Source organism: Prunus avium, chromosome 8 (assembly GCF_965620075.1).
Source record: "Prunus avium chromosome 8, drPruAviu1.hap1.1, whole genome shotgun sequence".
Taxonomy (NCBI): domain Eukaryota; kingdom Viridiplantae; phylum Streptophyta; class Magnoliopsida; order Rosales; family Rosaceae; genus Prunus; species Prunus avium.
Genome location: NC_142291.1, coordinates 23116445 through 23132096, shown reverse-complemented (window position 1 = coordinate 23132096; position 15652 = coordinate 23116445). Strand labels below are relative to the sequence as shown.

Here is a 15652-nt window from a genome sequence, read left to right as displayed (position 1 = left end):
ATTGTGTAGGAAATATTTCCAATAACATGCAGGTTTAGAGCGCGCTAAAACGAAGAATAAAGATATGACCTACATTATATATGCCTTGTGAAGGCTAGTCTTGATATGCATGCCTCGTGGAGGAGGCTATTAATGCAAAATGTCGAGGGGGATGTGCTTAAGCCCATAAGGGAGTCACCTAGGGAGGTAACCCAACTTCTGTGATTGGAGATCCCATGAAGGAAGTTCAATGTGGTAGAAACAATCCATATTGCGTGACTCATATAGCACTCATAAAACTATGGAGATATCCTTGAGATATTCTTCTGCTCATCCCTAAGGCAAAAGTGCTATTTTATGTGACGTCGGGAAGGGATTTATCCCTGAATGAGTTTCGAGGCGGGCAAACTCCCGCAGGGTGCAGGTCACATGTACTCTTGGAGAACTCACCTAAGTGAGAGACGTCGTGAGGCCGCGACTATGAGAATTGGGCTATTCTCTAGTAACTCTCATGAGAATCAAGATTAGCGCATGGCCATAAATAGCGCTACCCCGCATCCAAGTCTCAACTAATACTATGTGTGGGATATGTTGAAGTTTGGTCAAAGGTGCCGAGTTCAATACTGTGTACACTCAGGTTCCTCAAATGGAGACTATCATCACTAAGTGAAGGTTCAAGCCCGGAAGGCACCTACACCTATTACATAGTATTATATTGCCATATATATTATATATTTTTCACTGTTTTTTGTCACAGTAAAATTTTGAAAATCTTGTGGGGGATTGTTGGAATTTTAAAAGATTTTAAAAATTTAACTATTTTATTTACTTAATTATTTTTTTGTTTTATTTTATTTATTGTGGGGGTTATAAATATTTAATATTCATGTTTTATTTCTGGTTGGTGAATGCCTTAATTTTTGGTTGGTGAACTTTTATGGTTGGTGAAGGTTACTTGTTTTTGGATGCCTATAAAAGGCCACTCCTCCTTCACATTTGAAACACACACATTACACCATCAGAATATTACATACCACAATCACCACCATAAACTGATTCTCTCCTTTTCTACTTTTATATATATTCTCTACTTTATATTATTATTTTGGCAATGGTTCTGTGACTTGGATACCCATATCCGTCTATGAACGTGCTCATAGCGGATCTTGAGTTTGTGTACAAGGGGTCGTATCTTGGAGTCTTGTAGACCGTCAGTACCTGCACGTAGGGAGGCTACAAAGGCTTTAGGACAGCGTCTTTGACGTGCTTCACCGTACCAAACTCACCTTCTTACTTATTATTTATTTTCCTTTTACTTACCTATTATTTTGTTTTCTTCAATTTCATTATACCTTAAAAGCTTTCTTATTTATTTATTATAACATTATTTATAATATAATGTTTTGTGTTTGGCTTTACGGAAAAGAAAAACTATATTTTGTATATATTTTTTATAACACCTACTACAAGATGCATTGCTCCTTATGCATCCCAAATCATCTCATATTCAGAGTTAAGATTCAATTTTCTCTTATACGTAGATCAACTGGTACTTATTATTATTTATTTGCCAAGCCACATTAAATCCCTAAAATTATTCCCAACACTCACACCACTACATGCCCAAAGCAGGATTACAATGAGGAACAGATGAAGATTCCTCGAATTTTACGAAAACACAACAAACAACCAGAATGCAAACAAAAATACGAAGTACAACACACAACACAAATTACTCAGGCCAATTTATATTTTTGCAAACACTCCGTACAGAGACAGACTACTCTTACCCAGAAAATCAAAGCCCTCAAATCCTCCCTAAAGTCCTAAAGCAATTTCAATTAAGTGAATGCAGTATAACATGCAAACTTTAATATCAAAGAGAGGGAGGGAATTCGACAGAAATGTATTGATTCAGACGTTCAGATGAGAATTACTCGATCACGGAGGTTCTGCCACAACAGAAGAGCAAGTCAACAAGAAACAGTACACCAAGGAGTTTCTGTGAGAAGAGATGAGGAATAGAGAACTTGATGTCTGGTAGGTATTTGGGTGTTATGACTGGAAAGGCGCCACTGTCAGGAATAAGAAAGGCGCGATTTTTTCGAACCAGGCGCGACCTGACACCTCTGCTAAGGGGAAACTGCAGCCTACCCTAATGCACCGTAAGCTCGCTTTTTCTCTTCAACCGTTCAGATGCATTTCAATGGCTGCGATTTATTCTTATATAATGTTCTCACATAAGCGTTCTCACTTGATCCGAGTCGTTCTTTTATAGGTTTTTTAAAATTTCTAAATGGGTGGGTTTTGTACTGTTTCTGGCCCAATAGTGGGCTTGAAACTCAAGCTCCCTAAAATGAATGTTTAGGTAAGAAATTGACGCAAAAAAGTGAACTTTCAGGTATTATATTCAAATTCACCCTATATTTTTTTACTTTTTTCACTTTTTTCACTATACGGGAGAGCGGGAGAGCGGGAGAGCGGGAGAGCGGAAGGCTGAATGAAAGAGACAGGGAGGGGTATGCGTCAAGCTCAAGTGCGAAGAAGAACTTTTATACAATGGGGATGTGATCAATTTACAGAGCTACTTGACAAAATTGTAAAACATACCACATGGCGGTCAATTCACATATCTCTTAAATATTCGTACAAATTCCCAAAATTAAAAAAAACGTATATCGTCTCTGCCAAGTCAAATACCAATTTCCAACATCCAAATTGTCTCACAAGACGAAGAAAATGGCATTTACAGCTTACTCTGCTCTCTCGTTCAAATCCCTCCTCCACCCCGAACCCATAAAACACCATCCTTCACTCCCTCAGCTACCAACCCACAAACCCATCTCAGCCGTCCATGCCGCCGATCCATCAAAGCCCTCCGGTGCACCACAACCCACCTTTCCAACCCAACCCAAATGGACCCTCGGCAGCTGGAAGGCCAAGAAGGCCCTGCAGCTCCCAGAGTACCCAGATCAGGAGGAGCTGGTCTCGGTCCTCGGCACCCTCGAGACCTTTCCGCCCATTGTGTTTGCTGGGGAGGCCAGGAGCTTGGAAGAGAAATTGGGTCAGGCTGCCATGGGCCAGGCCTTCCTTCTTCAGGGTGGTGATTGCGCTGAGAGCTTCAAGGAATTTAATGCTAACAATATAAGGGACACCTTCCGTGTGCTTCTTCAGATGGGCGTTGTGCTTATGTTTGGTGGCCAAATGCCTGTTATTAAGGTTATGATTGCTTTCGTCTCCTCGTTCTTGTTCCTTTTTGGTGTTTAAATATTGAGCCTTTTTCTTTTTTGGTGTTGGTTGGGGTGGAAATTTGCATAAGATTATATTAGATTGGTAAATGTTGAATCAATCTACTATGTATGAAACAGGATCATGCGTGTGGTGTAGGTGTAGGTTTTTTTTATTTTCTGGGTTGGTGATAGTTTGTGAATAATTCTTCAATAATATGTGAGTGATGGAATTAGTCCTGGAGAAATAAATTGATACTTGGTGGAATTACAAATGATATTGAAATATCAGTTTAAAATAATATGACTTCATTGGTGGTTGAATGCTAATTTGTGAGAGATATGTTTTCCTATAATTGAACTGTAGTCGTAGAAATGGTTCATGGCAAAAAAAATTCATATCTATAATAATTAGCCATTGAATTTTAACTGCTGGACATTATAATAATTGTTAATGGTGCTGATAGATGACATAAACTATGGGTATATAATTTAGGTAGGGAGAATGGCGGGTCAGTTCGCAAAGCCAAGATCAGATCCATTTGAGGAGAAAAATGGCGTGAAGCTGCCTAGTTACAGAGGTGACAATGTCAACGGTGATGCGTTTAATGAAAAGGAAAGACGTCCAGACCCCCACAGGATGGTTAGTGCTTATTGCCAATCTGTGGCAACTTTGAACCTCTTGAGGGCATTTTCCACTGGAGGGTATGCCGCCATGCAGAGAGTCACCCAATGGAATCTGGATTTTACAGAGCATAGCGAACAGGGAGATAGGTATGGTTCTTACTCCTGCGAGTTAGTTTCAAATTTATAACTTGCTCTGGAAATTCGTTTTTTTTTTCTAATGGAATATTATGGTTTCAAATTGTGCTGCACACAGCATCAACTTTGATATCTTAAGTAGAACCCTCTTTTCAAGTGGTGCCAATATGGTGAATATTGAGTGATGGTAAAGTTTAGGTTAAATAATTTGTGCCAGAAGGCCCAGAAACCAGTTAATGATTTGGGCATGATTGACTTGATGACCCCATTTAGGATGGTTGAGTCCTTTTTCTATTTCTAGCATAACTTCATACACATAAGGTGACACATCTTTTAGGTGATCATGTATAGAAATGTTATTAGTTTGTTTTGAAACTTCGCACTTAAGTTTATTGTGTTTTTTGTTTTAAAATAGAATTTATAATGTTATACGGACTCTGTCGATCTTAAATTGTGCTTCACACGGCATGAACTTTGATATCTTAACTAGAACCCTCTTTTCAGGTGTTGCCAATATGGTGAATATTAAGTGATGGTAAAGTTTAGGTTAAATAATATGTGCCAGAAGGCCCAGAACACTAGTTAATGATTTGGGCATTATTGATTCAATGACCCCATTTAGGATGGTTGAGTCCTTTTTCTATTTCTAGCATAACTTCATACGCATAAGGTGACACATCTTTTAGGTGATCATGTATAGAAATGCTATTAGTTTGTTTTGAAACTTCGCACTTAAGTTTATTGTGTTTTTTGTTTTAAAATAGAATTTATAATGTTATACGGACTCTGTCGATCTTAAATTGGGTGTATGCAGTTTATTTCTAAGTGGGTTGATTTGAAGTAGCTCTAGAGTTCAACAAGGTTTTTAGTACTTGGGAAAAATTCAGGCGTAACCATATAATTGGTCTGGCTCAATAGGTACCGTGAACTGGCTAACCGGGTAGATGAAGTCCTTGGATTTATGGCTGCTACTGGACTCACAGTTGACCACCCAATCATGACTACAACAGAGTTTTGGACATCTCATGAATGCTTGCTTCTGCCTTATGAACAAGCACTTACTAGGGAGGATTCTACTTCTGGGCTTTACTTTGACTGTTCTGCTCACATGCTGTGGGTTGGGGAACGAACTCGCCAACTGGACGGTGCACATGTTGAGTTTTTGAGAGGAGTTTCTAATCCCCTTGGCATCAAGGTATCCGGCACATTTTGCTTTCATTTATGTTCAAAAACACTCGTTTTCTTTTTTCTTCTCATACTAAATTCCTTTGCATTGGTGGCATGAACAAGCGTAACACTATTATGTGTCATGTATTTTAAGTCTTTGTTGAATATCTTAGTTTGTAATTGTGAACCTGGTAGAGAGATATGCTGGTGGTTTCTTTTCTTTTTTTTCTTTTTCTTTTTCTTTCCAGAAAAATGTAGGCAGTGTATGAACAATATTGTAATGCAGGTGAGTGATAAAATGGATCCAAATGAGCTTGTTAGGCTCATAGAGATCCTCAACCCCAAGAACAAACCAGGAAGAGTAACAGTAATTGTGAGAATGGGAGCTGAGAACATGAGAGTGAAGCTTCCTCATCTGATCAGGGCTGTCCGCGGAGCAGGTCAAATTGTCACATGGGTTAGTGACCCTATGCATGGAAACACAATCAAAGCTCCTTGTGGACTCAAAACTCGTTCCTTTGATGCAATTAGGGTATGATGTTATAAATTCACACTTTCATTCTTGCCACTTGTTTGCTGGGTTCATCTTTATATATATATATATATATAAATTAAATTGTCTCTTCTGTTCAAGTAAGCCTGCCAATATCTATTCAAGTTAAGATACCTTTTCATAAAATAAAATAACAATAAAGAAGGAAATTAACTGCATCTCTTGAAGTCTATGGCTCTCTCTATGACTGAGTTTTTAAGGGTTGTCCTTTTTCAAAAATCCATTCCAATTATGCGTTTCATTGTCATGACACAATTGGTCAATAGTCAATTACCAATAAAACATGATGACCCATGTCTAGTAGGTTGGACATGGACACCCTTGAAATGAGCTATCTTAGTCCATGGAATTATTTAAGTTCTGTATGATTTATCATATAATACATATTACTTTTTTCTTTGAACATATCTTTGAAATGTGAAAATCCAACAAATGGGCTTGATTTCTTTCTTCACACTGTACATATGATTGCAATTTCAGATAAAGTAATGTATTGATCTCTAGATGGTCAGAAAAATGCTTGAAACATTGATCCTTCATAATTGTCCTGATTGATGACTACATTGAGTAGGTTGGAAAGATTACTAGTCATAGAAGCTTGCATCATTAAGCCTTTCAAAGTCCAAAACGTTCAATTTTTATTCTTTTTAGTTGAAGTTTTACTAATACCTCCAACTGTACTAATAGCAGCAATGATCTTGTTGTTTTATACTGTCAGGCTGAGCTGAGAGCGTTCTTTGATGTCCATGATCAAGAAGGAAGCTACCCAGGAGGTGTTCATTTAGAGATGACAGGGCAAAACGTGACAGAGTGTGTTGGAGGTTCACGAACTATAACTTATAATGATCTGAGTTCGCGCTACCACACTCATTGTGACCCAAGGCTCAACGCTTCACAATCTCTTGAACTTGCCTTTATCATTGCTGAGCGGCTACGTAAGAGAAGGCTTGGATCAAGGCACTTTCCGGCCTCTGCTGTTATATAGGAGATTCCACCTATGCTTGAATCTGAATTCAGAAAATCGTGGTGAGCTGTATGTATTATGTATAGAGTAGTAGGTGTGATAGTATGAGATATATAAAGCAAAGTCTTTCAACTGCATCAGGAAATCGAACAAATATGATATCGATGGATTTGCCAAGTTACAAAGATGATACTTGTGTTTGTGATGATGGTTTAAAAATTATTGCAGCAGACATATAATGATGTATTTCTCTGTGTATGAATAAGCTAATTTTGACTTAAGCTCTTCAGCATGATATAGTTTGTGGTTCGAATGTTCTTTTGTATCTCGGCCTGCTTCATGAATCTCATTCCTCTAGGTAGGACTTGTAAGACACAATACTTTAGACAGTTGTTCACTTTATTGAGAATCGGTTCCAGCATCAAATAACGGTAAGACTCTTGTCCGTTTTAATTCAAATAGCTCGGTCTAGTCCCACTTTAAAATGTTGGAACATATTCCTTCCATTTAATTAAACTTGAGCATATGGCATTGAGCAAGCATATCCCCATTTAATTCCTCCAAGGTATTGGTGCATCGTCTTGTTCTAATGGGGAAACGACGTGGTTGGAGCAAGAATTGGATTATTGGAGAGATGTATAGGGAAAAAAGGGGAAAAGAAAAAAGGCCAAAGGGCCTACCGCCTACTTATTGGGGTTTGTTTGTAGTGTTCTTAATTTTCTTTTGTTTTTGGGTAAACCGTAAATGTACCAACTCCATGGTCCATTCAATACGCTTTAAATTCGAAAAATATGCACACTTTTGGCGGAAGAAGAAAACAAACTCTCTCCCAACTTGTGACTTTTTTCTTACTAAATAAATAATTAATTAATTAATTAAAGTTAACCTTCCATTCCATTTGGAACCACTAGTTTTGCATATTACAAAACACAAAAAGTATAAGAGCTAGAATTTTATATTTAAAAAATCACATTTTTTAATACGGGTCTAATTGAGTGTTATATACCAATTGACGCAATGAGTGTTATAGACACAAGAATTACATTTCGACGTCTTTAATTAATTATATATATCATGTACGCAATAAAATAAAATTTATCATGCATTTCCTCTTGTCCTATATCGATCTCTCACATCGCTTGTCTGGTTTGTAGAAAAAATCCCGTGATGAGAGATATAGATATAAACGGGGGAAAATGGGTTGCGGATATAGGTAAGTTTATTCTCGCATACTTGTCATAATGGTCTCCCAGGGCCTAGCATAAAATCATTAAGCTTTCCTTTATCCTATAAATTATTGCCCAAAAGCAAACCCAAACTTCATAATGCCAATGCCACCTTTCATTTCTCCTTTTGCTTTCACAAACATTTTCCCTCTATTTTTTTTTTAAGACAGAGAAAATAAAATTTACACGTCACGCAAGACGACAACCTTCAAGTGTGTACAAAAACCCTTATCCACCCCATCGTACACCATCACATCACCATAATATATATCAACCTTAATATTATATTATTATATTAGTATCTACACGATCACGTGCGGCCCAGATTGCTTTGCCACATCACTCACACAAGCGGCTTGCATGCAGAGGTCTGCGGGTCCCACATGGCGGGCACCAAGAACTTACGCCCGTTGGCCCCAGCCGCGTTGTAGCTCGCCCCAGTCGCTTTATCCACCAGGACCCGACCCGGATAACCCGGGTAAGCCCCAGATCCAAAAACGCCCGTGCACGCCGAGACCGCCTCAAGCGGCGCGCTCGCCGGACCCTGGAAGTAGCCGTTGTTGAACGGATTGGTCACGGTTCCCGCCAATAGCGTGGCGAGGTTTATGATGACGCCGTCAATCCCAACGTCGCCGTTAGGCGCAATTAAAGGCGGCGTTTGTGGGCCGTAGATGGGCTGGTGAAACGGCCAGGCGCATTGGCCGGGGCACTGGGCCTCCGAGTTCCCGACCCAGATGTACGCCGTCTTCTTATCCTGGGTCGACCCGTGGGTACCGCACCGGCTGCAGAACCCGGCGACCGCCACATCACTCGCGGTCAGAACCACGTTTATTGCTTTCAGCGAGTTGACTTTGCCCGCGAGGGCCACCAGGTGTCGGTTGCCGAGGGACTTTCCCAGAGTGTAGGCCTCGTGGAGGACTTGCCTCCCGACCACGAGGTTCGAGGCCCCGCTTTTGTACTTCTCCGTCGTTTTCCACCAAGACGCCGCGGAGCCGGGCGGGGCCCACCGGGAGCTGAGGGATTGGACGAAGTCGACAACGATGGACCGTTGGATCGGGGTGAAGCGGCCGTACCAGATGAGATTGACGGTTATGTTGCCCTTGAGAAGCGCGCCGTTGTGGTACTTGAGCACCAGAGGCTGCTGCTCTACCAGAGCGCCCAAGTTCGGGCCGATGAGAGAGAGGAGGATTATAAAAGAAGTGGCATAGTGGTAAATAGAAGCCATCTCGAAGGTGGAGAATTTCAGGGTTTTAAGCCCGAGAGATATTTTTAGGCCGTGTGGGGTGGGGGAGGTGAGTCAGTGAGTGAAGCTGAATTGGGTTTGTGTGTGCTTTTATACTCGGGTTTTGAGGACGATAAGGGGGACAGCTGTAGAGAGGACAGGTACGTCGAAGACTGACGACACGTGGGAGATTTTAAGTGGGGGGAAAAGAGCTCTCGAGACCGGAGGCTTTTGCCAGGCTGTAAAATTTCTGATCGTATAGGAGGCGGGGTTGACGTGGGTGGTCTACAGAAGGAAGGGGGCTTGTTTGTTCCAGGCACTTGATGCTGACTTTAGCGTATTGAGAGACTCGTTACCCCGCATGCACCTAGATATTAATGTCATTGCTATCTTCAGCCGATAATGTTACGTTATGTGGAAATATTTCACGCGTGTTAAAGTATTATCGATAAGGTTGTCAAAATAGCGCTATTTCCATAGAAATCTTTTTAAATTATATTTTTGTTAATTTATTATATTTGCAAAACTACAGAACTTTTTATTTTTGTCTCCCCACAACACTTGCATTTGCCCAAATTATTAGGATTTTGTTCCCTGTTTACAACAACTTTTTTTTTTTTGGGGAGAATCATGTTTACAACAACTTTAGGAGTACCAACTAATATCTCATTTACGTAATTAGTAATAAATGTAATTACTAACTCGCCTAATTCTTTTGACACGTATATATCTTCTATTTTCTCTTTCACAACCTTTTTTTTTTTCTTCTTAAAATTAAGAAAGCGAACGGAAATATCATGAGAATTCATACCTGAGACCACTAATGTGCAAATTAAGGCAAGAAAAAGTAATTTCCCCTACGATATTTTTTTTTATAAACTAGGGGGTAAAACGCCAGTATATGATCCTTTGCATTTCATACGATTCTTGTCTTTTCATATAAAAAAAAAACGATTCTTGTCTTTGTTCTTGCACCTTCCTCTCCCTAATCTCTATCCTTTCTTTTCCAAAGTAATCTCATTCTTTACCAAACCCATTCCCAGTAGATTAGGCCCCACCCCAGTAGGTTTTTCCATGACCCATCACAGCTATGACGTGGACAGAAGACTGCCTATCTTAGCTGGTGCATAATTGGACAGTCAGAGGGAGGGGCCACTGTGGAGTTGATAAACGATGACATCATCACCCAGAGCAAGTGTAGAGCTTTGCTTTTGCGCAGACTCCGACACCAAATGGTTCAGCGCTTCGGGATTATTTAAATTAATTTAAAAATATATAAAGCTTCCCCATAATTATGTGTAGTTGCAATTTAAAAAAGGGATTTTGAAATTAAATTAAATTAAATTAAATTAAATAATAGTGTTTGATGCTCCATGCTCTCTAGAGGCCTCGAAGCTGGACCTTCGAGCTACGCATAATTGGTAGTTGCGTCGAGCCGTGAAGAGAAAAACTTGGTTGCAACAGGAATATAACTATTTTACCATTTAGGCTAATAAAGTAACGTCATGTGCAAAGTTATTGTTATTGATTGGAGATATCAAAACAGTGTTATTTCCGTTTCATGCAAGTATTTCTCGAGCAGTGAGAGTTCTAAGAGCATCTCCAAGGGAGATGTCAAATACCAAACATCAAATTTAAATTTGATGGCTGATGTGGCAATTTGACATCTTACACAGCTTTACACTCCACCCGATATGTCAAATTAAATTATTATTTTATTACATTTTAGTGTTAATTTATTTTTAATTAAAAAGAATAGAAAAGAAAAAATAATAAAATATTCATTTGACATCTTGCTTTTGGGATGTCAAAAATAACATCTCAATCTTCAGCCTTCATTCCACATCAGCTTTGACACATCGGTTGGAGTGTGTGAGATGTTATTTCTAGCTGTTAAATGTCTATGTGGCACTTTTGACATATCGGTTGGAGATGCTCTAAGTATCAACAATTAGAGAGAGGTCTGATGGGTTATGGCTGTGTGTGGGGTGGTCCAAGGTCTACATGGTAGGCACGGAACGTTGGCCGTCAGATAACTTGAATGTTGCAGTTTCCAAACATTGCCTTTACTTTTGGCTAACGCAACAGGTTTAACATTAAACATGCGAGTCCAAGTTGCCGACTGCACGTGACGCGTTCAATAATTCTGCTTCCGAGAGAGAAACAAATAAAATGATTTTTTTGGGCAAATAAAACAAAATGATTACTACAATGGACACCAAATTTCACCTCTTGCGTTTATGTAATTTAAACCAAATTTCAATTAGGTTTCTGTATTTTCAGATTTGTTAATTTTACTACTGTAGATCAGTACTCGTAGTAACACATCCACAATTTCCATCAGTTTTGTCAGGGTATTTAACTCCTTTTTTTTTCTTTCCAAGTGAAAAATTTTAAATTATTTTTAAAAAAAAATATTAGTATCATTTGATATGGCAAACTAATGTGTATACAATGTGGCACTTTTAACAGGTAGATAAAATAGCTGAGTCTCACTTCAACTGAAGTGTTTAATTTTACGTGGAATAATATTTTTCTCTCTTACTGTTATTTTGGCTGTTTGACCATGTGATGTTATTTTATTGTGTGTATAATATATATATATATATATATATATATATATATATATATATAATGAGCAGTGGCGGAGTCATGATTTTATGTATTAGAGGGCCTCTTACAATATATATATATATATATATATATATATATATATATATATATAATTCGAATTCGCAATACTTTCCGAAGTAACCAAAAAGACCAAAATACCATACATAATACATATATAATGAAATCTTTACAATTTTTTAATTTCGGTAATCTACACATTAATTAAAAGACCCATTAAACTCAATGGAGAATAAATCAAATGTTCACAAACCCTAACGAACCATAAGCAAAAAGAAAACAATACAAAAATAAGAGAAAGATTAACAAATCTTATTTAAGTGAGTCAACCCAATTAAAACTTAATAATATATTATATGGAGAATAAGAGAATAAATAGCCACAAATCTGGAAGAGAAATAGGTGAAAATGACTCTTAAATTTGGCGGACTTGTGTAAAAAATAATAATATGTATACAAAAAATTTAGAAAATTAATCTAAAACATTAGAAAAAAAAAAAAGAAAAAAGAAAAGATGTGGACTTGAAGAGAAAACCCTAGAAATATTAAAAGTATCATAAAAGATAATAATATATAATATTTTTTAAACTAGTCGCTTAATGACTCCGCCACTGTAAATGAGGTTATCGCTAAGAATTTTTGTGGGTCATCCATGTAACCGTAAATTTAACCCTACAAATAGAGATGCTAATGAGAAGAAGCAAGGAATACAACTACTTTCTCTATTATTTCTCTATTTTCATACTTTCATAACACATTATCAGCACGACATTGCTTTTTCTATAGTCTCTCTAACCTCGACTTCACAATACTATCGTTTGTTTTATTTTCCCTTGTATGAACTTCTTAGAAAAAAGCACAAAGAAGCAAAAGGAAAAAAATTTAAGAGGATGGCTAGAGGTCACACCAAAAGAAGATAGATACGAAGAGCATAAACTAATCTTAATTGATATCACAAAAGCCTATTTTAAAATGAATATATATATTGATTTCAATCCAAAATCAAAGTAAACCCTTTTAATTAGATAATGACACCCAAACACGGGACCAAATTGTTGAAACCAAATAGTAAAACAGAAAAACGACTTTAGCATTTAAACCCTATTAATTTGATCACATCCAAACGACATTACAAGAAAACGAAGGAGGAAAAGGCAAAAAGGTTAGCTCATGGTTCACGTTTTGAGCACAAGAAAAGCTTCAGTTTCACGTGAGTGGCAAGGGAAGGGAAGCAACGTCGGCAAAGACGTCGACAAAAAGCTCTGGTCAACCATCAAATGGCGGTGTCGGGGACTTGGGAGAATAATTCCAAGGCATGCATGCACCGTCTTTCACTCACTTCTGCCTTTCGGTAAATGACTTTTTCCAAATTTGACCCCAAAAAGAAGAAAGAAAAAAAACACTTTTTGTAATTGACACGTGTTTTCATTTTCGAGGACTCTTAGGTCTTTGTAGTGGCCCACACTGTGGACGTAGGTGTGCAATGAAAATGATGCAATAAGGATAAGCTTTTGTCATTACGAGATGTGTTAGTGTCTGGTAAATTGCTAATACAACCAAAAGAACTCTATTTATTTATTTATCCTTTTGTGTGTACGAAAAGAAAATATTGATCCTTAGTGATGTGAATGTCGTTGTTCGTACTTCAATTTGTACAATGAAGTGCATTGGAACAAGTACTTGTTTAAATAAAGAAGAAAGGTAATGGAAATTTCAACGGAGACAGAATATAATTGTAAATCGGAAGATTAGAGTACGTGATTATGAACTAGGGCGTATTCAAACTTGTTGAAGTGGTTCGATACACTGTTGTACGTTATAATAGGTTGTTAGTATGATATCAAATTGTTTTTGAGCTTTCGGCTATGTTTGTATCCTGTTTTCTTTGAGTTTTTTTAATGAGATCAGACTTTGACAAAAAATAAAATAAAATTCAATATCTATACTAGTTTGTACCATTATGTATGAGTCAAATAATATGGGTAGAATATTTTCAGATATATTTCATTCTCCGAAAGGATGTATTTATAATACAGGTTACAAACCCTAGTAGGGTTTAATTAGGAAATAAGTGGAATCCTAATTACATAATATCTACACAAAAGGTAAAATAAATAAAACCCAAATAGAATAGGACTAGGACTCGCCAACACTCCCCCTCAAGTTGGAGCAAAGACGTCACGCATGCCCAACTTGTCAAGCGAGTTGAGAAAGATACTTGTAGAAACAGCTTTCGTAAGAACATCAGCTAACTGATACTCTGAACGGATGAAGGGGAAGGACACAATCTGCGCATCCAACTTTTCCTTAATGAAATTTCGATCAACCTCCACATGCTTTGTACGGTCATGTTGTACAGGATTATGAGCAATTGCAATCGCAGCCGTATTGTCACAATATAACTCCATGGGTTTATTAGGCCCAAAACCAAGGTCTTTCAACAATCTTCTCAACCATAGTAACTCAGATACACCATGGGCCATTCCCCGATACTCGGCCTCAACACTAGATCTAGACACCACCTTTTGTTTCTTGCTCCTCCACGTAACAAGATTGCCACCCACAAACATAAAATACCCAGATGTCGAACGCCTATCTGTGGCTGAACCTGCCCAATCAGCATCTGTATACCCTTCTACATTTGTATGGCCATACTTGGAGAAAATTAACCCCTTGCCAGGAGTTACTTTCAGATACCTTAAAATACGAGTCACAGCCCCCATATGATCTACACTAGGAGAGTGCATAAACTGACTCACTATATTTACAGCATACGCAATATCTGGACGAGTATGAGCCAAATAAATCAACTTCCCCACAAGTCGTTGATAACGTTCTTTATCAGTTGGAACTTGATCGGGATATATCCCCAACTTATGATTCTGCTCACTAGGGGTATCAATCGGTTTACAATCCAACATTCCAGTTTCTGCAAGTAAATCCAAAACATACTTTCTTTGGGATAGAAAAATACCATGTTTAGATCTGGCAACTTCAATCCCAAGAAAATACTTTAAATCACCCAATGATTTCATCTCGAACTCAGAAGCCAGATACTTCTGAAGACTCTGTATCTCTACATGATCATCTCCAGTCACAATCATATCATCAACATAAATAATTAAAGCCGTCAATTTACCTTTATGACGCTTCAGGAACAAAGTATGATCAGAGTTACTTTGCACATATCCAAACTTCTTCATAAATGCAGCAAATCTTCCAAACCACGCTCTTGGAGACTGCTTTAATCCATACAAGGATTTCCGTAGTTTGCACACCACACCCTCCTTAGAAGTCACAGGGATACCTAGCGGAGGATCCATATATATTTCTTCATTGAGATCACCATGGAGGAATGCATTTTTGACATCAAATTGTAGCAGCGGCCAGTCACGGTTAGCAGCTAAGGATAAGAGTACGCGTACAGTGTTGAGCTTAGCTACTGGAGCAAAAGTCTCTGTGTAATCCACTCCATATGTCTGAGTATACCCTTTTGCTACCAATCTTGCCTTGTAACGGTCAATGGAACCATCAGCCTTGTGCTTCAAAGTAAACACTCATCTGCACCCAACTGCCTTTTTTCCTTTTGGTAAAGGAACTATCTCCCAAGTAGCATTCTTGTTCAAGGCTTCCATCTTAACATGCATTGCATCTACCCAGTTTTGATCAGATAGAGCATCCTGCAACTTAGTTGGCACACATACACTAGATAATTGACACAAATATGATGCATATGACTTAGATAAACGATGAGTTGACATATAATGGTTAATGAGATTTTTAGACTTGGCATGTATATCAGGAGAATATTGTACTTTAGGTTTCCCACGGGTAGTACGTGGGGGCAAAGAATAGGTAGGCATATCACTATAAAGTACCTCATTATCACAACTTGATTGAGGCATTGGCAGGGCAGAGGGG

General features: G+C 38.2%; 2 protein-coding genes across 2 annotated transcripts; one reads left to right on the top strand and one right to left on the bottom strand.

The window, feature by feature from the left end:
* Positions 1-2607: 2607 nt before the first annotated feature.
* On the top strand, positions 2608-6947 carry LOC110760908 (phospho-2-dehydro-3-deoxyheptonate aldolase 2, chloroplastic). The gene is made up of 5 exons (XM_021963262.2): positions 2608-3198; positions 3703-3980; positions 4887-5163; positions 5422-5667; positions 6407-6947. Exons 1-5 carry the CDS (start codon positions 2719-2721, stop codon positions 6671-6673), a joined length of 1548 nt encoding a protein of 515 aa, XP_021818954.2. The 5' UTR covers positions 2608-2718; the 3' UTR covers positions 6674-6947.
* Positions 6948-7971: 1024 nt separating this feature from the next.
* Positions 7972-9194, bottom strand: LOC110760905 (protein EXORDIUM-like 2). Its single transcript, XM_021963258.2, has one exon. The coding sequence runs from the start codon at positions 9101-9103 to the stop codon at positions 8222-8224; it is 882 nt and encodes a 293-aa protein (XP_021818950.1). The 5' UTR covers positions 9104-9194; the 3' UTR covers positions 7972-8221.
* Between the last annotated feature and the right edge of the window lie 6458 nt (positions 9195-15652).